The following is a 23,560-nucleotide window of genomic DNA, read 5'->3' on the forward strand; positions in this document are numbered from 1 at the left end:
AGATGAAACATGTTCCTCACTCAGTGACTTTTCAAGTATAAAAGCAAGATGTAGACACCTGGTTTATCACAGCAGATGAAGATTTGTGAAATTAATATTCTATCACACTCTAGGATGACAGAACTCAAGAGAACTGTGAAGACAAACATAACGTCCTTTTTCTACTGAAGACTGGCTCACCTATTAGGCTGCACATTGTTAAATCTGCAGTTTCATGAAGTTTTCTTTAAAATAAATAGTTTCCTATCCAAAAGAAAAATTTGTCATCTTAGAACCACACAAAATCTTGATTGACATTCTGCTCTCCTTACATGCATGAAACTCAGTTCCACAAGCACAAAGTAGTATAGTGGAATTGAAATTGACTATGCCAATCTCAGAAGAAACATATAGGGCAAAATTGTCAGCCACAGACTCCAATTTTAAACACCCACTTTTATGCATACAACTATTTTCCCCAAGTACAGCTATTTTCTTATGCAAATGAGAAAACTGGGTATAAGATTTGCATGTACAAATGTGTACATTGTGCATGCAAAATAGACAATGGACAGTTAGCTGCCAAACTAACTGTTAACCCCATTTTCATGTTTCCCTTTATAATACTTTAATTTAGCTCACATTACAGCTCAGTGTAAAAAAATGCTAGATTACCAAAACAAATAAATAAATATATAAAATAAATAAAACCACAGACCTGACAAGTCATGTGACAAATATACAGTGGGAGCACTTTAAAATTTTTTACTGGTTCTACTGGTCTGGTCTATTATAGACACAGGAGTTAGCTCTCTCAGTTCAAAATATTTGAAATATAGCCATTTTAACTACTCAGTCTTTGCACAACACAAAATCGTCCAGTTGACAAGATAAAAGACAGTGAGTTATGAGACCTGGGTTTTATTTCTGACTCTGCCATTGACTCAACTCTGTCACCTTGGGCAGGACTTAAGTTTTCAGTGCCTCAATTTCTCCATGTGTAAAACAGAGCTAAATCCTTCTTCACTTGTATAAAGCACTTTATGATCTATGGATAAGTGCTACATAGTAGGGTTATATTGCATTCTTTCTCCAGTTATCTTTGTGGGGCTTTTGTTTGCTTGCTTAGGCTCTTAATTATTGAGACAAGGAACTTTTCTTACATGTCTGTGAAGCATCTTACATAGGGTGCTCCAAAATTCCCCAACAAACAGCATTGCAAAAGTGGAGGCGGTTGCTGAAAATGTGCTCTTTAATACAATTACTATTTGTGGACATACAGACTCCTGTAGGCTCAGAGTCATCACTGAATGTCTTAAACTGCCTGCTTATTTAATAATCTATACATTTGTGAAGTGTCAGAATATTGAGAAGAAACAAGAGTCCATAAAAGTAGAAGACAGTGTTTGGAAAAGTTGCATTATTTGTTATGAAGTTTGAAATAAGTATTTTAAGAAGTATGGACATTGGGTTTTAGTATTTTGGTTGATTGGGGTTTTTGGGGGGGAAGAGGAAAATATGTTATAACCTCAGCATTTATTAAAATATTCTTTTGGAGTTAAACCAGCTAAACAATTGAAGATAGACCTTTTATTTAGCACTATTATAAGACATACTAAGGACTGAAGAAAAAGTAAATCAGTTTGCAGGTTCTACTTAACTCTCTTTTTTCATGAGGCACCCCCTTTTTAACAGCTACCAGTATTGTATTTAAATCGTATATATATTGACAAAATGTAATCTACCTCTGTAAGCATTGTGCCATTCAACAGTACTACTATTAAATTTGTATACCACAGTTTAAATTACATCCATTTCATGAATGGTAAAATTCTAAAACTCAAGTGTCTAACTGCCAAAATACAGCCTTACTGGAATGAGTACAATTTACAAATACAATAATTACATTTTAAAACCATTAACAATGTTACATCTAGAAGTAAATACTGTAGGACTGGTCAAGACGGTGTCTTCTCAGGAAAAAATGCTGAAAGTCGCTGACACTTCCAACAGAAGTGCCCCAAGTGCAGGATTTAGTTCATTTCCCTTAAACCGTAATTCAAACCCGTTCCACACAGCAGTCCTTGGTTATATGGATTTTCCATATACTTGCATAAGCTTCCGTTAGTTATCAGCCAAGTATTTTCCTATAAATAGAATATGTTAAAACAGCAGGTTACTGAGCATATGATTTCCCCCATCTATTTTGTAACTAGATCCATAGCGAAGTTAAACAGTGATACTTGATCTCACCCTGGTTCCACAGTGCCGTAGTCCTGGTTTTACACTGATCACGGCAAAATCACACCCTGATGGTGTTTTTTGAATATGCATCTGTCTCACGCATTTACCAAATGCCACATTTCACACACAGGTGCTCATTCTCCCTGTCCTAGAGGAACCCAGGCCCTGCAACCCCAGATGCAGGAAGTCCACTGAGAGCAGGGGTCCAGTGGCACATTACCTTCCCGCTCCACTCCAACCAGGGCCGGCTCCAGGCACCAGCCAACCAAGCACGTGCTTGGGGCGGCACCTTGGGGCGGGGTGGCGCTCCGGTTTTTATTTTTTTTGTGGTTCGGCGGCGCGGTGCTCGGGGGGGCGGGGCTTCGGGCGGCGCAGCGCTGGGGGGGGGCGGGGATTTCGGCAGGGTGGCGCTCTTCTTTTTTGCCTGGGGAGGCAAAAAAGTTAGAGCCGGCCCTGACTCCAACAAGGGGCCTGAACCCAGACAATATTATTCACAAACATGAAAGAAGTGGGGTTGGGCCAGCCTGGCTGGGAGCTGTGCTTATTCAATACATGTCCTGTGAAGATTCTGCCAGTGAAACACCTATAGAGCCCTTGATGGCACTTAAAACTGCTGTCCCTGGCGTAAAACCCAGTGGAGACCAGTAGTGATACCACTGCTTGCCTCTCTTAGGGATGAACCCTCCCCTTGTGCCTGCGAGAGTGAATCAAAACATTAGGCCAGAGTTTACTTTTACTAGGTGTAGGTAACAATAGCGAAAACTACTCAATCATTGTTTTTTAATATGTACATGCATGAAGGTCAAGTCTGCTCCCTGGATGGATAGACATGAACATACATACATACATACATACATGCACATAGAGGCGTGCACAAGAAGGGGGCAAGCAGGGGCATGGCCCCCCAATAATCAATGGGGGCACAGAGCTCCAAGGGCTGTGGTGGCGACACAGAACATGCCCCTCCTAAAGCCATCAAAATTTTATTTCTGAGCACTCCCCTGCACACGTGCTCACACACATCCATCCCCTTCCAATCTTGTTCTTCACGCCTTTGAGAGTCAGGAACACATGTACCAAGAGCAAAACAGAGCCCAAACTCAAAGAGCGGAAGAATTTTAGCAGGATATATTAGCAATTTTTCAGAACAATATCTGCCTCTCACTCAGTTGGCAAAGCAGTGATGTCTCTTCAACGTTTAATTTCTAATAGCTTGTGTACAGTTAAATAGACCTTTGGAAGATACAGTAAAACCAGTCTTAAGTAGTCATCCAAAGGGCCAACAAAAATCAATCACTTGGAAGAAGTGAGTAATTAAACCCTGAACAAAATGGTTCTAGAAATCTTCATGAAACTTTAAAGCAGCCTCTTAAGACAAGGGGTAGTTTTTGGGGATGGTTCCAAGTGTAGATTGTACTGTACTTTGTGCATGTGTGAACTCTTGGAAGAATTCTCCATATTCTTGTTGGTTAAGGCACAAAATGTAGTTTTTTGGTAAAACAATAATAGGTATTTTATATAGACACCTTTTATCAGAGCCCTATGTACAGGAGTTATCCCCTCTTCTTAGTACCTTATCTTGCAAACTCTTTCCTCACTGCAGGGATAAATGTATGGCAAGTGGCCAGCACCTGTGACTCTTACTGATACAACCCCCACCCAGTTAAGGGGTTTGTGACATGCTTACCTGCTGCAAATCTCTTTTTAATGAGTGAAAACCGGTATCCTGCTCCAACAAGTTCGATATCACAGCTGGAGAGAGTGCTCCCTTCACTCGTAAACTGCACTACCAATGGCGAAGGTTTGCTTGGTCCTTCAGACAGCTGGAATCTTGCCAGCAAAGAACCCACACCTTCGGATTAAGAATTCCAGAAGATCATTACAAGAGAGTAACACATACGCTGCTTCTGGGATGGCTCTTAGCGTGGAATCCAAGTGAATGGAATAGTAAATAACATTCTTTAGTCCAAAAGTGCCCGGAAATAAATCTGGTTCCCCAAGTTATATAAATGGCAGCAAATGTACATTGATAAGAATGTGAGCATTTCATCAAATCATACTTCAGCACACTGTTACCTTTTCAGACTTTAGAGATATAAATTAGATAGCAAATAAACTGCAGGAGTCACACCAAATAGAAAGTACATGCAAGCGTGCTGGATCCCTAGTATGTGCAATATGACATGCTGAAGGGCAGTTGGCCCAAGGCGATACCTTGACAATAGAAAATGTTATGGGGGAAAATAATGGGGATTACTCAATCTTGGAGACAGACTTGTAGGACCTCCATGGGGCTGAAGACACTCAATTGTAGAAATCAACTGGTTTTTCTTTGATGAAATTAGAGCCCAAACCATTACACATCTCCCTTTACACTCCTAAAATGGGCAGGAAAATGTGTGACCAAACAGTTACACTGATCTTGTTCACACTTTACATAGCTAATTTGCTCCTGTGCTGTGAACAGTACCCTATAATGTCAAGTTTCATCAGGAATTGATTTGTTGATGGATGTGCACAAAGATAAACTAGTCAACGTCTTTAATTAAAAACAATTAACTGACATCAATTAAATGTAAACTTGCATTATTACCTCCATTTTCTGATTTTTGCGAGATATCAGGAATCTTCCACAATATTCTTTGCTGTTCAGCATTCCTAAAAAAAAGGAAGAAAATAGTGTAACCGTAGGAGACAATGGAGGTAATGAAGGAGCCCGTCTAAGTCATTTGCGTTCTAAAATAGGTAGTGGGAACAGTGCAAAATTTGTTGAAAATGCTTTCTTCTGTTAGGAGTCTCATGAGGTTGTACTGCGTTAGTTTTGCTTTAGGTTTGAATGTAAGTGCCATTCTGGCAGTTATCTGTGCTGTCACAGATGGACAGTGTTAGCTGCGGAGTTAATTCAACTAAATGCAAAAAAATATACTAATAAAAAACTAATAGAAGGCAGTGTGGTGAAGTGGATAGGGACCAGACCTGAAAAATTTGAAGTCCTGAGTTCTAGCCCCAACTCTGCCAATGACTTACTCTGTGACCCTGAGCAAATCACAAATTAGATGCAGCAGTTCCCCTATCTGCAGGATATGGACAATAATGCCTACCCATGATTGTAAAGTGCTTTGAGTTCTATGATGAAAAGCACTCTAAGTGCTAAGTATCATTAATATTAAGATTATTGAAGTGACTTTCACCTTAATGCATGCTGGTTAAGATCAGATCATTCATTTGTGAAAATGACAGAAAAAAAATCAGAGTAGTATTTCATGTCTTCCTTTGCTACAAAATGTAGATTCTAATGTCTAGCATCCCCATTGTGATCCTGCATGCCTCAGCTAGAGCCTTATAAATATCAGCATGTCTCTATATGTATTGGGGATGAAGTACTGTTATAATCACGAAAGTGACAGGGTTGGCAAACAACAGGGAATGGTTTTGTTGAACTAGACTTTCATACCAAACAGCAGGTGGAAGCACAGCTTGAAGTTTCGTTACTCCTCCATCTATGGGAACTAGGAACTGGACATTGTTTAGAGCTACTGCTGTAGTCATTGCCTCTGTATTATATTTGTAGTCAATGCGAAGATCAGTGCTTGTAGATTCACACCGCCAGCTCACTGCAAGGTTTAATGGAGTAGACTGAATACCCTGGGCAGATACCTTAGAAAATGACAGAAAAACAATATTTAGTTTCCTCAGGGACAGAGGGAGAAATCTGCATCTATGGATATAAAATCGTTGTTGATTTTAGAGCAGAGAACTCCCCGCACTTCCCCAGTAAGTTTTTGTAAGGAACTCAAGTCACACCCAGTCCAGTGGTATTGAGAAGGCAACACCTCTGCAAAACTTCTTGTAATTCCTGGACTAAAGAGCAGACTATTTCAGGCAACTTACTTTTCTGTACTAGAGACAGGTTCTATTAATGCTACAATGTTAATTACATTTTTGACAACATTTTACTTTGCAGAAGAGCTTACCTGGTATTTGAGCATATCCACGTTGTAATACGTTGCTTGTGGTTTCTGTTCAGACACTTTTTTTAGATGAGTCATCAGATTTGGCATGTTTACCCAGAATTCCTTTGTGTTGGCATCAGTTTGTGTACTGTCACTATGGGTTTATAAAAAGGTAAAGGATGAGCTATTTTCATAAACAGAATCTGTAAAATGAAGTTCTTCTCAAAATGATCAGAGGACATAATCTTGGGCATGTTGTATAACAGGATTTAATTCTACACTTACAAAACAATGCCCTTCCGTTTTTTGAAATGCTTCATGAGAACTCTACCTTGGCCTCAACGGTAAACATCTCCACAGATGTATTATGTATATATAACTTTGTACGTTAATTTCTCGAGAATGAGGGCCTAATAAGCACTGGCTAGAGCTGGACATAGTGAGAGAAAACTCTTAAAAATTTCTACTTAGCTGTCAGACGGGTATGTCTTTGGGGTGGCTAGCCTGTCCTGCAACTTGCACTGCCAAGGCTACATTCTATTTTTAGCGCACTAGCTTGGATGAGAGTTAGTGGGAATGTCTCCTCGAGCTGGGAATTGCACCCCCAGTTCAAAGTGGACACATATCCAAAGTGAATTTAGTGCCTGAGAGAACTGTAGCATTGCCAGGGTAACATTTTCAAAAGTACTTAAGTGACTTAGGAAACTATGTTCCATTTTCAAAAGTGACTTAGGTGCTTAACGATGCAGAATGGCACCTAGTGGGATTTTCCGAAGCACCTAGGTTCGTAATCCCCCTTTGATTTCCATGGGAGTTAGGAATCTAGGTGCTTTTAATAATTGGCACCTGAATTTACTTTAAAGTTTTGAACCCATAACCAGTGGTGAAAGCCTAATAAAGTATCACAGTGCTTCTTCCATATGCAGCCTCCAACCAATAGCATTAAATTGGTTTAACATCAACAATATTGTGTAGAGGCTTTTCTAAATGAAGCACGGGGATGGGGAGGGGTAGTTTGGTTGGTAGCCAGCCCCAGAATTAAGGAAGCAAAGAGGTGGCTGGGTCCTGCATAGAGCGCACGTTGCCAAAATCTGAGGATCTGATCCATACTATCCAGGATACATTGACTATAAACTAAGTGTTGTCAAATGCACAAAGCAAATGAACAAGAAATGGAGGACTCATTGATCTTAGGTATTATTCGAACAACTAAAAAATTCAAGCTAAAATATTATTTTAAAATTGACTGTATCCTATTCAGCCTTATTCTCAATAATATTAAGAGAGGTGGTTTTATGAACAATTCTGCAGGTCAAGGTTTAAACCTCCATAGGATCACAGTATTTTATCCCCTTGAAATGTGTCTTCTCACACAGCTACAGAGTAACATTTCTTGTAAGTTTCTACAAAGTTTTTGTAAAATTATATTTACCAGCAGAGAAGTTGGGGATTTGGCAGGACGTGTTCTAACCTGTTGTAATTTATCACGCGGAAGGTTAGAACAGATGGGGCTGGATTATTGGCAAAATGTCTGGTAATTCCTGCAGGAAACGACAGCACCATTTCTCCAGTTATCTTCACTATACATCTTCAAAATCAAATAAAAGGAAACAAAGGGAGAGAAGAAAGAAAGCAGCTTAAAATATAGCCCAGGAAGTGAATAATCTGGATCAAGCTAGGCATGATGGAGATGGTGACATTTCATTCCTTCCCTATTATACTGGAAAGAAAATCATCATCTTCCTAAAACAGCATTAGTCTGAATAGAGAAAAATTCTGGTATTTGGGCAACCAATAGAAAATGTGATCTTTCTGTGAATGCCTCTGGACTTGCTTTTAGAAACAATCTGCTTTTCTCTTCATAACAGAAAAACAAAAACCAACCATCTTAAATCGAACAGTTGCCAGCAGCCCAGTTTTGCCTGGGACAGCCCAAACTTTCTGCTCTCTGACCCAGGCAACTGGAACTGAGCTGTAATTTCATTGCAGGTCCTGATCCAGCCATATTTCCTGCTGTCTTGTGGCTGCAGAAGCAGCCCACTTTCAGTGCCTGTGCTGTATCTCAGTGTCTCTGCTTGTACAAGGGGTGGGGGGCAGCCATCAGCACCCTCACTAGCAGCAGCTCCAGCTCAGCCCATTCCCCCAGTGGATCGGCAAGGAAAAGGAATGAGTCCAATACAGATGCAGTGAATGTCCAAAATGCAGGGATAGTTATTTTGAGAGAGGAATACAGAAGATACTAGAAAGCGTTGTTTCTGGGAGTCAGATTGCAAAAATCAATGAAACTTACCAAAGGAAACTAACATGCCCCACCTTGTCTGAGTTTTACCCACTCCACTCAGTGCTTTCTGATGCCAGGTTTATACATACATGGTAAGCCCACAGCACTGCTGGAATTAGTGCTAAGGCTGACAATGTTTGTGCTGAGACCAGCATCTTTAATAATGAAGCAGGTGGTTTCAGGATTCCAGTATTCATGGAACAGTGATTCCATAAATAGGAGGTGGTGGATGAACTGCACTCTGGATACAATATATAGACTAACTGGGAAACCTCCACATTGATGTTTGCCATTTTTATTTCCTTGCTGACTGGTTGTTTATAGGCCTCGAACTAATTCAATGATCACACTATTAGTTCTTTGCTTGTTGCTGATCCATGTACATTAACACAAAGAAGCGGACCACACTGTGCTCGGTATCCATGTGTTGACAGCAACTTTCTTACAGGACCTATGACTTCAAAATATAGTCTCTGAATTTATATTCCTGTATCTTTTAGAGATCATATTATATCTCCAGCCTTCTTACACAGATAGCATGCAATAAAAAGTTTAGTGCCAATGAACTGGAGTATATCTTTCTTTGCTGAAAATACAGAATGTGGCTGTGCTGTAAATCTAAGTTTAAGAGAGAGTTATAGCAGGGAAAATATATAAATGGAACATGAATGTGACTTTTCTTGCTTCAAATTAAAGTATTGTCATCTGAAAACACTCAGATCTTACCAGTGCAAAGCAGTCATGAAGCTGGGGGTGGGGGGGAGGGGGCAGCAAGGGGAGTACATGGTTTCTGGCTATGGTCTATGTGGCACCCATGGTCTATGTGGCACCCATAGGCTGTTCTAAGTTATGCCACAGGCTGTTTCAACCCCCATTTGGCCCAGAATCTTGCCACTCATTCTCAGCTGCCCTGACTCTGAACTCAGGGCTGAGAATCTAGCTCACTGAAGGAGATACATACATATATATTTAATGTTTGCAGGGAAATTGTTGAGGGCATTGCTCACTAACATGGATAGGACAACCCCGTCTCTCCAGTGAGTGGTAAAGAGCATATAAGGATATTCTGGCAAGGAGATGTCCTTTAGTACAGTACCATGTCTGCTGTATCAAAGGAAGGACTGATGGGTGAAATGGTATTCTAGTGGTATTAGTTTGTGTCTATCAACTACATGCTGAGGGAGGCAACAAGTCCACAGGACTGGAAATCAGAAAACCTGGGCAAGTCACTTCACCTCTTTGTGCCTCCACTTCCCCATCTGTAAAATGGGAATAATGATACCCAATACCTTCCTTTGCAAAGCTTCAGAATAATACTCCGCTCCTATACAGCACTCTTAATTCATAAATCTCAAACATACAAAAACTTCATTGAAAGCACTTAAAGCTGTTAAGGGCAAATAAGGTTCAAACTGAAACACAAAAATCAGAAAATACAGACCAAAGCTAAAAAAAACCCCTATATACATCACCTTTCTCTCAGACACCCACCCACCATCCTGAGAAAATCAACCATAATCACCAAGTATAAAGACAGGCTTTGAATCCATCCATTTCTTTGTAGTTCTCTATGGTTGCAGGAAGTATAGACAAAGTAAATCTTGGTTTCTGATTGCCTGCAGGGCTTTGAAGAACAAAAAATCGCTTTCATGGAAAGTTGAGTTGTTATGCTGGATTTATGCCATTGGAAATGAGAACAGAATTTGGCCCAGTGTACTGGTGTAGGAGGGATAATAGGTTAGTATAGCCACACTAGCTAGCATCAGGTCAGATTTTCAGAATGCAATATCCAGAAAGTAGGGAGGGAGAGAAGAATTGCAGATTACATGTATATTACTCCCCCAATAAACCCTACAGACTCAGTTTCTGGTCCCTCTCTGTAACGACATTTAAAATTAGTTCCTTGATGAAGAGAAATAGATATTAATTAAAAGTATTTTTCAGGCCATAAAACAGATAAGCACAGAAGCAGAACTTTTCTCTAGTTACTTGTGGGCATGAGAAAACTGGTAATCTTCTTACCATTGGAAAATCAAACCTAGTAAGAGGATTTAACGATCTGTGCATCTCTAACCTATGAATAGCCCTTAAGAGAATATTATTTCACTCATATTTGTAAGATCTTTTATAACCAGTATTGCATATTTAATGTGCATAGTATATAAGTACATTAAATTATATTGATAAAACAATTAAATAATGAATTTAAAACTACTCAGTTATACCTGTTGTGTTAAACCCTGTTCCAGGTTGAATTTTTAAATTGCTCAATGTGGGTGAAAGGTGGCAGAAAGGTAATTTTTACTTGCAACCGTATTATTTAGACTATCACAAAACAGACAGAGAAGTGTTAAACTAAGCTTGTTAGAGCTAAAAGAATTGTTGGTCGGGGTTTTCAAGGCTTCTGGTGAGGCTACAAAATAGTCATAACAGACCAGAACCTTCTTAAAATGAGAGGAACCATCCATTCAGGGACCATCAGAAGCCTGTTTTGATTGGGTAGTTCAATGTGGTAGGGTAGCAATTCTGCCCTTTTTGCACGTTTATTTTTTGAGGAACATTTGGCAACGTACACACAAGGCCGGCTCCAGGCACCAGCATTCCAAGCAGGTGCTTGGGGCCACAATCTGCAAGGGGGGGGCATTCCATGTGTTTTTGCCGCCATAGCAGTGCGCCGAATTGCCGCCGCGGACGGCGGGGGCAGTCCATGTGCCGTTAGGGCGGCACGCGTGTTTCTGCGGCGGCAGCAATTCGGCGGCAGCTTCTATGTTCAGCTGCCCGCAGGGGAAAATCAGTGGTTTCTGTCTTCCGGCTGAAGACAGAAGCCGCCGCTGAATTGCCGCCGCCTCACAAACGTGTGTGCCGCCCTAACGGCACACGGAGTGCCCCCGCCGTCCACGGCGGCAATTCGGCGTGCTGCTTGGGGCGGCAAAAACAGTAGAGCCTGCCCTGCATACACACATGAACATGGCAGTGAGCTCTGAGAATGGCAGGGTGCTGGAACATTAGCACCATCACACTGCCCAGCATGACAGGACCTGAAGTACCAAAATTGGTAAGTCATTTCCTTGATCTGGAAAGATGTTCGGGCAGTATCAGATGAGATGAGGGAACCAAATTACGTCACTGTCTCTATGACCATATACATTTCTAGCTCATCCTTATTCCCCTGTCTTTTTCATCCTTCTGTCTAGCCATGCAACACTTTGCTGTGATGAGGGAGACTGGCTATAAACAATGCCTTACCAGCCTGATTCCAGCAGAAGCTTGGCTGGACACAGAGTGGCTAATAAGGTTGTGTGCCATGAGTTGTGCCTGCAGTTTCCCAGCAACTAAACTGCGAGCTTCAGCGACAGAAGTTAAGTTTTCCTATCTTTTGCTCTTCTTTTGTCTCTTTCACGTAGTGTTTGTTTTTGTTCTCCCCCACACCCTCCAGTGTTCATTTGTGCTGAAAAACCACACTTGAATCACAGAAGTTAACTATTCCACTGGGTAGGGGTACCTACTTGTTAGGATCCGCTCCTTTGAAGTATGCATTAACAGTTTCTGTGAATGCTGCCGCTACAGGGAGGGTATCCTGTGCCCCCATCGTCAAAGGACTGGGTCCCCTAGAAGAGCCTGCAACAGAGGAAAAACTTTCACTTGTTATGTGCGTATAAAACATTACAGTTACTCAAAGCCAATTGTATCAGGGGAGGGGGAATAAAGAACCATTTACTGAAAATAAAAAGTCAAGTCTGGCATTTTGCTTTTATTTGTGAGCAGTAAAAGTCCCCTTGGTGTTCAGAATGGGACTGAATATGTTTACAGATGGTCATTTACTCTCTATATAACCAAAATAATTTAAGTTCTTTACTACGAACAGCATGTGAAAGCAGAAAAACACAGGCAGGGACACACATCTGTAGGAACTTTGATGCTTTATGAATAAGGCAGTATTTGCATGACAGTTTGTGCAGTACACTTCTGTGTTCTACAAAAGAGAGTTGGGTGATTTTTTAAACCAAAAAACTCAGTCGCCCCACAATTTACAGTAAAGCATTTGGCACCGTTTTGTTTTGAAGGGATGAGGCCCAAGGCCGCCTTTTCACTTTTGTGCCTGATGGGAAGCACTAACCTATGCATCTATTCCAAGGCAGCACTGGCTCTGCAGTTCCCTTCCCTCTCCCCTCCACCCAAACCTAACTGCAGCTGCTGTCTGCAACATTCTCTCCTCTATAGGTAGCAGATAAATGTTGCTCCAAGCAGCATTCACACAGACTAAATACCTGCATGCCTTTCTGAGATGGAGGTTTGTACAGGCACTGTTTGCCTGCCCCGCTGCAGCCAGGCTCTCATAATAACATGGCCAACAGAGAAGGGGTAACCTAGAGCAACAATGCAGGGGTACAAGCTTCCATAACAATGGGGATTCCTTTCCTTTTGGGTCTTGGAGATCTGTGGGAATATTTCAAAGAAACTCTGGCCCTGATTCAGCAAAACCGTAAGCACATATTTAAGTCCTATTGAAGACATTAAATAGGAATATGCTTTAGTGCTTTGCTGAACTGGGGGCCTTTGACATTCACCTCAGGGAATTTCCAGCCCCTCCCCCACATAGGCACATCTGTAGGAGGATACAAGTTGGCCTGGGTGATTTGTGAACCTTTCAGCATGGCTAAGCCCACTTACAAGCAAGACTAGTGTAAATTATGGTTTCAGATGGAACCCACACGAAGTTCTGAATTCAACCTGGAATCAGACAGAACTTGGCAGTTCAGATTGAGTTTTGGGTTTAAATTAAATTCAGAGTGAAACTCAGGGATGCAAACCCACAGCAATTAATTCAGGAGAGTCATATAATTAGAAGAAATGAGGATTTCAGTGACTAATGTACCAAGAGATTTGCTCCAATCATGCACCGCATGTTCTGTAATGGAGATTCTATGCAGCTGCCACCAGGCATACTCACATGAACACTAAAATAACTAACCCCTGGGTGTTTGCAGCCATTGATTTTTCCTTTCCTGGCAATGAGCTTGCTTCTAGGTAAGAAATCCTAAATTAGCACCAAAGGGGTAAAAGCTGAATAAAGTCATGTTAGGGGAAAAGAGTAGATGAATTCAGAATTTGCATATAAATCAAAGATGGGCATGTCGGAAATTTACACACTACTTTCCACACTGACAGCTAAAGAAGGTGCCTTGTTTACTGAAAACAACAATAGAAAGGAGTATTTCCAATAACAAGTGCCTTGGGCATCAAATATTGTTTGGCAAAGATCTAGTTTCTCTCTTAATGGAAATTCTAATAGATTAGAATGACATTAATTAGTAGTCATTTACTAATGGCATGACATACTAAAGCTTTGAGACAATAATAATGAATGCCTTATACCTTTCATTCCTTCTCTGGGAATCTGAATGCATGTTCAAACCTTCAATCCGTATTGTGATAGACTATGCAAATCAATAAATTAGGGATGAGAATGGGGTTAGTGGGGGGGGGGGGGCAGGGAATGTAGCATTGGCTTGATTTTCAAAAGGTACTGAGCCGTCACAGCTCCCATCAGTTTAATTAGAATTGGAGGTGCTCAGCACATCTCTTAAAAGCAAGCTTTGTATTTTTTTTTTTTTTAAAACTAAAACCAGCCCGTTAAGTTCTCTATCCTGCCCTGGCTAAATCTCTCCCAGAAACAAAAAACAATATGGATTATTTCAAAGGTAAGGCTGTGTTTTAGAGATGGGATTTTAAAATATAGACATCAAACTATGCCTACCAAACCTCGGGGCTTTTATTTTGCAGTAGGAAGTTTGTGCACTGCTGGCATTAACATATTTTGCAAATGCAGTTCAGTTTATTCGAGCTTCCAAGGCCTTGATGCAATAAAGATTAGTGGGTTAGGTCATTCATTCACCTGCTGCAAGTGTAAATGCAGCGGCAAATCCCTGGATGTTTTCAATCCACCCATAATTTACTGAGCGAAAATACTGAGGTATAGGGATAAAGTGTCAAGTAGGGGCAGCACTAGATTTAAGCATCCTAGTATGGAGCAGGATTCCAGTGCCTGTCTGCCATTGAAATGCCTATATCATCCATGTGGGACAGTTATCCTTACTGATGCATTTTGACTTAGAGTTTTTGAAGAGAGAAAGGGTCAAACCCATGCAGAAGCAGCAGTAGTAAGGGAAATACAGGTCAGAGAGCTGTAGCTTTTAGATCTCCTCCCCATGAAAAGGGCCCAGAGATCTACCTATCAATGAGAACACAAAACAGGTACAGCAAGGGATCAGCGGGTGGATTCGTTACCCACCACCCTGGCTTTTCTGAATCTTAGAAATGGATACACCTCCACAAATTTATTCCAGACTTTGAACTGAAAGGCATATTCATTGTTGAGAAACATCAGAATGTTGTGACTAAAAACCAACCAAACAAAAAAAGTGGGAGAACAAAGCTGCTTCAGAACTGGAGACTGTGGAGTGTTTGTAAGGCTCCATGCACTCGGCTATTCAATGGACTGAGTGAGGATATGGAATTTAGGAGAATGGACTATATGCTGTTCTCATCTGGAGCTTTCTTTCCCCTTGTAGGAACAATCTGAGAGTCTGAGTCTATCCTTCCTGAAGAAAAGGTGTGTGAAAAGTTTTCAAGGATCTATCAACTGCTTTTAAAATATCATTCATTGTCATATCAGGTCCAGACCCTCTATATAAGCAAACACATTTATACCTTCATTGTATCTTTTGATTGTCCTTGGATCTGGATGTGAGCAGGGGTTTCCATCATGACCACATTTCTCTCAAACATTTATGATTGAACCCATTTTTTAAAATATGGGTTTGATCATTATATATTTATATGACACCACTCCCCACAAATTTGGATCTTTATGCAAATCTGACAGTACAACCTGGATCAGAATAGTATAGTAACTGAGATTAGCATTAAAGGAATAATTAAGTAAACTTTGGATGAAACATCAAATATCTAAGTTTAGACAACATATATTCAATAAGAAAATATTAAGACATTTTAGACATTCCCCTCTTTCTCATACCCTGTACCTAAGGCATACCACTAGCTAAGTAAAACGCACAAATGACCGTTGCTTATTTTGATTGCTGGAATTTTCCCTTTTAATTTCGAATGTAGCTTAAAAGTGTGTAAAAATTAAGATAGCCAGGCATCTCCTCTTCGACTGGACGTCTGAAGAGGCTCAAGAAAGTGGGTTATTTCAGCAAAGGTCTGAAATAAAAGATGTTCAATAAATTTGCACCAGATCAACTTGTTTCAGTCTATAGGACAAGCAGAATAGACATTTGGATAATTGGCCCACTTTTTGTTAATCACACATACATACACATGCACTGTGCAGAAGGACGCATCGAACACACATCTGAATAAGATTCTTTTAGGATGAGGGCAGAAAACAAGTGCATTCACCATTTAATGCAAAGGTGCTAGAAGCTCCTTAAATGAGTTTGCCCAAAATTCAGAGACCCACCATGTAAACCTGAGTCCACAATTAGGCCTAAGTAAAAATCCCCATTTTTTCCCTTCTGGACAAGCTAATTCATCCCTAAAAGCAAATATATTCACAAGTATTCAACAAAAGATTGGATTTCCGAAGCAGACATCATACTGAACTACAGAGCGGCTTTTTCCAATGCAGTGTGAAGACTGCATGATTGTGTGATAACGTGCTATCTACTAGAATAGCAACCGATGCAGAAAATGATTGCTGTGCAGATTAAACAAGCCCTCTTGCACTCTCACACAAACTTCACTTCTGCACCTTCATTCCAAATTCCATGCTGCCACATTCTACTGATGTGCTACTGAAGTCAACAGATGTACTGTATCTGTCCAGACATCCCTAATACCAGCCCAGCAGGTAACAGGCCTGATGAAATCCCTGCAGCTAGAGCCAGAGAAAAAAAAAGTCTGATCAACAGCAACTAGATCTTTAAAGCTTAAACCCTTCTTGATCATGAGGAAATATTTCCTAGTTTTCAGCATTCTGCAGACCCAAACGCTATTTTGAGCCTGTGACTGCAGAATTCATTTTAAAGGCAAATATTTTATTTCTGCTTAAGTAATTTTGTGGGAGGCATCTCCAGCTTCCCTACACTATCACACACACATCTCCAACTTGGCAACTCTGCACTGAGCAGCATTTTGGAACAGAAGGTTACGGGTGAATGTATGAGACCCCATCCTTATCATAGAGAGTAGCTAGCTCTGGAAAGCAGATGGGCTGACATCATAAGATCCCTTGTACCTGAAGGAAGGAATGTCTACTAACAGCATTTTCCTTTCATAGACAGTACAGGATTTGAAATAAAGAATGAACAATAAAAAGATCTTCTAAAATACCCAGATACCTAGGAAGAGAGAGAACTAGGCATTGCATCAATCCAAATCATCCTAGGCAAGTATCTGTTATGACATTTACAAAGGCAGCAGAGAGAGTTATTTGTGCTCATGTGAAACAATTAGAATAAGGATGAAACAGGTAGAATAATGGGATACTGAAGGGCTGCAATATGATGAAGAGTTTCGCTTACATTTGGCGGAAACCACATCCATGTATTATGATAAATACAGAACTAGGATAGCACTTAATTTCCAAAATCTTAGTTTTCAACCAGTAGAAATTATTTAATATCTCTGCATATCTAATTTTAAATCCCTTATTATTTATTCCAACTTCCAAAGCACAGCTTTTATTGTAAACATGTTCCATAATGTAAAAAATCAAAGTTCTGTTGGAGGAAGAAATGAGACTGGTAAAAAGATTTTTGCATTGATACTACAGCTGAAGAACTGAACTTCTTGGAAGTGAAATTCTGATATCTTTAGAATAGCTTTGGACGTGTATAAAATGATAAAGTAGGATAAAAGCAGATTATCTTTGACTTTAAGTACAAATGATGCTTTGTGAATTTGAGAGTAATGGCTACACATTTCTACGTTTGGATCTTCAGCAGTCCCTAAATATAAAAATGATGTAACACTAGTCTTTGACTGATGTGTGTTGGTGAACTTGGTGCATTCTCTACTAATTTTCAAAACCAGTTCAGCAGGAGTATCCACAATACAATTTTCCCCAGACTTCCCCAGCTAATGTGTCTGAAGTCTGGCTTGAAATGATCATCATCTAAAATCAACAGGGTTTAATTTCCGTGCCCATTCAGTCTTTGTCCTCTTAGCTAAAACTAAGTACAGAAATGCCAGTTAAGATACAGTTCTTGTGATATGGACAACTGCCCACCAGGAACTGGACTGAGACCACCAACTCATTTCACATAGCCCAGTGAACAGCCATCAGTTGGCAACAACTTTCAGTCACAGAGCAAGGTGAATGAATGTTGTAAACAATTATGAATATTCAGTCACATTTTAAAATGAATTTCTTGGATTGTTATCACATCTCCTTTTGTGTTCATCTTCTGTGATTATTTGAGTGGATGAGTTTGCCGGCAGGAATGTTCATTGAAACAAAACTCTCAGTGAATTGGGGAGAATATTTGTGGAAAGCAAATAGTGAATTCATTAATATGAATAGTCACTAGGAGTTAACCTCATACAACCAGATAACAGAAATATACCCCGTGATCTTTGTGTCCAATCAAAACTAAACATTTTTAATATTCACAGACACTTGCAGCAAATGAGCTACAGATTTAGAATTCTGTGAATAATTTGAATACAATTCAGACAATTGTAAGCTTTTCACAGACAATTCATAAACAAAAAAGAGGCAAAGTTCATCAAATATCTGATTCACTGAAAATTATTAGCCCTGCTCTATACACTAGTGTCTTGTACTGGACTCAAACTGGTGGCATATTAGTGAAAAGCTACACAGAGCTCATTATTACAGACAGAATCAAACTATAAAATTCAGACCTGGCATGAGGAGACCTTAGAGTTCAGGGGTGTACAGAACCAGGATTTTGGTTTGGTCAGGATGGGGATAGAAGATTAGATTTCAGCTCCACAACATTTCTTTCTTTCTTTCTTCTCGTCCTGCATCCTCAGGAACATAGAGCATCCACCAGTTTATGCCACTTTTCAGTCTTGTGCTAGTCTGTTCAGATTTCTGAGTGCCCTACTGATGGATATGCCTTCTTTCGCTACTGTTTTGCATAATGTTTCTCTATGTTTCCCTCGTTTTCTCTTTCCAGGTGGTGTTTATGTTATCACTTCCTGTGGAAGTTGTATTGGGGGCATCCTTAAAGTGTGTCCAAAATGTGTTTGTTGTCTTCTTACACCATATTTGATGCTTTAGATTGCTTTGCTCTACTTAGAATATCTGATGTTGCAAGATACTCTTTCCAATGGACACTGAAGATCTTCTACAGGTATTTACATTGGAATGAGTTGATCTTCTTATCAATTTCCATGACTCTGCTCCATAAAGGAGGACAGGCCTGATGTTAGTGTTAAAAATTTGTATTTTTGTGTCAGTGCCATCATGCTGCCTTTCCAAATCTTTTCAAGTTTATGAAAGTTGTTCGATGTTTTTATATTTGTCATTTGATTTCTAGCACGGTGTCATCATAATGGGACATCTCACACCCTACATAGGTAAAATGACTTGCTTCTTAGTATTTCTTCAGCCCCTCTAATGGTTACTTTTGCGACACTGATGTTTTACCTTCCCCTTGTTGATGAACAAACCAACTGGTTTTGCTGTACTGCCAAAAGCTGAGTCTTTTCCTCCATTAAGCGATATGTTGAACTAAGCAGGAAAATGTCATCAGCAAAATCAGGGTCATCCAATTGTGCTTTATCATTTGTCCATAAAATCGATCATTTGCCTTCTGCAGCTATTTTCCTCATGACACGGTCAATGTCCGACAAAATTTGTGACATGTCTAGCGTAGGGCCATCTCTTCTTATTACCAACCCCTATGTGCACTCCAGTTCACCTACAAGTTATTCTGAAATATGACCTTCTGGTCAAAACATTATTGTTATCTTTACTGACGACAGTCAACATGCTTTGATCCTTACCTTTATTCTATTAGCAGCCTGCACACTGATATAGCACTTTCTACCTCCACCCACTCTACTGCTTTTATTGTTCCCTTTTTAGAGACCGCTTTGGATAACAAAGGTACAGACAACAAACAGTGAATCAACAAAAACATTTTAATTTTAGGCAATAGTGGCTGCCAGAGGGTTGTAGAGTGTGGATGCTGTTATTTTGTTATAATTTATTTTAATGCAAACACCCAGCAGGGAACAATTCACTTGTTGTTCAAGTTGACACAGGACCCAGGATAAATCGAGAGTACTAATAGAGGAACTCTTACTCTGTTTGAAATCAGAAAATTTAACCCAGGTCCCTCAAAACTGGAGCAGTGACAACAGCAGCAAGTGTGGGTTTGTAAAACCTCATATAAGAATAATAGCCAGGTGGGTGCAAACGTCCCCACCATATTTATACAAATATGACACACATTTGAAAAATATTATCAGGCATCAGAATCAGAAACATCAAAAATATCTTGACAGGAAAAGAGGGACTAAGGCTCTTTAGCCACCAAGAAGCAGAAGCTATTGTGCAATTGTTATCCCTTGAAGAAAAACAATCTGCACTTGGGAAGCAACATCATTAATGGCATAAGGATTTTTTGGGTAATTTATCTGGCCATCTATTTAGTAATTCAATTACTAATCACAAACCATCAGTGATCAACCACACCAAAAATTAAATAGGAGTAAGGTTTTCCACATTTTTAAGACTTCGGCGCTGAGGGTTTACATACATACAATGGAAACTAGTGTGTGTTCATTTGTTAGACAATGGGTTAAGTAGCATGTAGATTCTGCTCATAGGCAACAGATCCTAGAGGCATTAGTAAATTGCAGGAGGAGATTATACAGTCCCATACTATTATTAATGAGAACTGCTTTCCACATAAACTCTGCTATAGGAGTCTCTGACATTTACTTGAGCAGAATGAACAATAGTCAGGATAGTTGGGGAACAATGTACTCAGAGGATGTTCTTCCTAGTATGGTTAGAAGACCCAAGAGTGGCTTTGTCTATCTAAAGGAATTTAAGTGAGTCACACCATGCCATAGGTAAATCCAGGTTGCATAAAGCATGTGTGTGTTTCTTTTATGGACAGGAGGGATATTTTGGTCCTCCTCCACTGATAATCAACCAACTGTTGGCATACCTCAGTTGTTCCAGGTTATATATTCCATTCTGTATACATCTATAAGAGACTACAGAGTGGAGACCTATATAATTACCTTAATAGGTAGATGTGACAGTGTACCCCATAAGGCTTTATGGGGAGGGGGTGCGTATAAATGTATGTATGACATAACTGGAATATGTTTTGTGCTGCCTGTGCCAGGTAACATATCTCCGTAAAGGTTATGGTCTACTATATCTATTCATCCTATTTGTACATATATATATCATTTTCTACTTGAGGTTAAGAATATGGGCTGTATGCTTGCTTGGTTTCTAAGTAAGCTTTGGGAGGCATTTGGTCAGCTTCTTTAGGAAGGAATTCGCCAGGTTAAGTACCTGATCAGGGAACAATGCATCTTGGAATGCTCCAATCCACATAAGAAGTCTTCCTGGAGACATGCAAGATTCCATGTGGGCAATGGCTTCAGCCTGTAAAGACTGAGTCATGCAGGGACATGTGACTTGCCCAGGTGACTCCAGAACTCCATCTTGGAGCTGGACTTTGCATAGGAGGGAGGAGGGGGGTCTCCTCCCACAAGAGAGAGTCTATTTAACCCTGGGGGAGACCCCTCCATTTTGTCTTCAGCTGGCTAAAGAAGGAGCCTCTCCACCCCCCCAGGATGCTTGAAGGGAACTGAAACAAAAGAGAGTAACTACAGGGGTTGTGAGAGATTGCTGGACCCAGGCTAAAGGGAGATTAGCCTGTAAAAGGGAGCATTCTGGAACTGGTGAGGAACTTATCTGTATTTAGTTTGATTAGGCATAGATTTGCGCATTTTATTTTATTTTGCTTGTGACTTACTTTGTTCTGTCTGTTACTACTTTGAACCACTTAAATCCTACTGTCTGTATTTAATAAAATCACTTTTTATTTAGTAATTTACTCAGAGTATGTATTAATACCTGGGGGAGCAAACAACTGTGCATATCTCTCTATCTGTGTTATAGAGGGCGAACAATTTATGAGTTTGCCCTGCATAAGCTTTATGCAGGGTAAAACGGATTTATCTGGGTTTAGACCCCATTGGGAGTTGGGCATCTGAGTGCTAAAGACAAGCACACTCCTGTGAGCTGTTTTTGGGTAAACTTGTAGCTTTGGGACAAGTAATTCAGACCCTGGGTCTGTGTTGAAGTGGACTGGAGTGTCTAATTCAGCAAGACGGGGTGCTGGAGTCCTGAACTGGCAGGGAAAACAGAAGCAGGGGTAGTCTTGGCACATCGGGTGGCAGCTCCCAAGGGGGTTTCTGTGATCCAACCCGTCACAGTAGATAATGTACATCTTTTCTTTTTCTAAACTTTATTATCCAGACAAGATGCATTTTCCTTAAAGGTGAAACAAAGCCTTTTAGCTGCCAAGTTTTCTCTCCCTGAACTCAGGGACCTCATCAACTGTAGCTGGAGGCACAGAGAATCCTTAAATGGGTCTTGTCACAAGTCACTTATCACAAAATAGTTGGAAACATTTTCCTCGTTTAGGGGCTCAATCCTGCAATCCCTTATGTATATGAATTGTCCCTTCAAAAGAATACTGCTCGTTCCTGTTACTATTTTCAGGATTGGGCCCCCAACAGTGTTTCCAAACATTTGGTTTAAAAATCAGGGGTGGACTTAGCAGGCAAGCCCAGATTTTAAAAAAATGTAGGCATTGCTGTACTCAGTGTTGCAACACCTAACTGATTTAGGAGCCTAAATCACATTTTCAAAAATGGTTTAGGCAGTTAAGAGCTTAAATCCCATTGACTGGATCTGAATTGGGCTAGGGTCTGAAACCAAATCAGAATGAGGAATCAGGTTTGATGGTGCCAAAATCTCATGAGGTGTTTTCCCAAGATTTCAGGCAACCTCATGAGATTTCCACACAGTTTTATGAGTTTATGAGACTTCACTCATCTTGAAGAGTGAAAGTCACATAAAAATCAGCTCCTCTCATATTTCCACAATTATCAGCACAATACTCTTCATGTAACAGTCCCCTTTTGAATTCAGGAACAAGAAAATAAGTTCCATCATATTTTAGATTCAACTTTGAAACAAAATCACAGGATGGGTTTAGGATTCAAGGTTCTTGTTTTGGATTATTTTAAAAATTACTATTTTATATATAAATCTATAAGATTTTTCTGTTAATGATTTGAGATACCTAACAGCTTTTATGTAAGAAGGTTCAAGTTTAATGATGCTCAAACTTATTTTTTAAGCACTAACATCAGTCATGCACTCATGTACTGGGGGCTATGGGGAAGGCCTAGCTAATATATGTACTGTGGCATCCCTTCCAGAGATTTTAATTGCTGCTTCAAGGTCCATATTTTATAAACTTTTCATTTTGCCAGGATGATCTGACAATGAAGATGAAAACCCTCCATTTTTAGGAGTTTATAGCATTACATTCAATTTCTTTTCATAGATTCCAAGGCAAGAAGGGACCACTGTGATCTAATCTAGTACAACAGAGGCCCTAGAACTTCCCAAAAATAATTCTTAGAATATATCTTTTAGAAAACCATCCAAAATTGATTGAAAAATTGTTGGCGATGGAGAATACTCCATGACACTTGGTAAATTTTTCCAATGGCTAATTACTCTCACTGTTAAAAATTATGACTTATTTCCCGTCCGAATTTGGTTAGATTCAACTTCCAAACATTGGATAGTGTTATATTTTTCTCTGATAGGTTGAAGAGCCCGTTACCCACGTAGACACTTATAGACAGCAATCAAGTCACTCCTTAACCTTTTCTTTGTTAAACTAAACAGATTGAGCTCCTTGAGTCAATCACTGTAAAGCGTCTTTCTAATCTTGACAGGTTTCAGAGTAGCAGCCGTGTTAGTCTGTATCCGCAAAAAGAACAGGAGGAGTACTTGTGGCACCTTAGAGACTAACAAATTTATTAGAGCATA

The 23,560-nt window shown here is 40.0% G+C and overlaps 1 protein-coding gene across 1 annotated transcript in view; it reads right to left on the reverse strand.

Moving 5' to 3' along the window:
- Positions 1–2,103: 2,103 nt before the first annotated feature.
- Positions 2,104–23,560, reverse strand: part of LOC112115977 (SH3-containing GRB2-like protein 3-interacting protein 1) — a 134,189-nt gene continuing 112,732 nt past the window's right edge. The window contains exons 21-27 of the mRNA XM_024213234.3: positions 11,964–12,075; positions 7,609–7,764; positions 6,198–6,330; positions 5,678–5,880; positions 4,817–4,881; positions 3,911–4,075; positions 2,104–2,126 (exon numbers count right to left, since the gene is read on the reverse strand). Of these exons, the coding sequence (XP_024069002.1) occupies positions 2,104–2,126; positions 3,911–4,075; positions 4,817–4,881; positions 5,678–5,880; positions 6,198–6,330; positions 7,609–7,764; positions 11,964–12,075 (857 nt within the window). The remainder of the gene's footprint in view (positions 2,127–3,910; positions 4,076–4,816; positions 4,882–5,677; positions 5,881–6,197; positions 6,331–7,608; positions 7,765–11,963; positions 12,076–23,560) is intronic.

The sequence above is a fragment of the Terrapene carolina genome, unplaced genomic scaffold, assembly GCF_002925995.2.
Source record: "Terrapene carolina triunguis isolate 2854851 unplaced genomic scaffold, T_m_triunguis-2.0 Scaffold211, whole genome shotgun sequence".
Taxonomy (NCBI): Eukaryota; Metazoa; Chordata; order Testudines; family Emydidae; genus Terrapene; species Terrapene triunguis.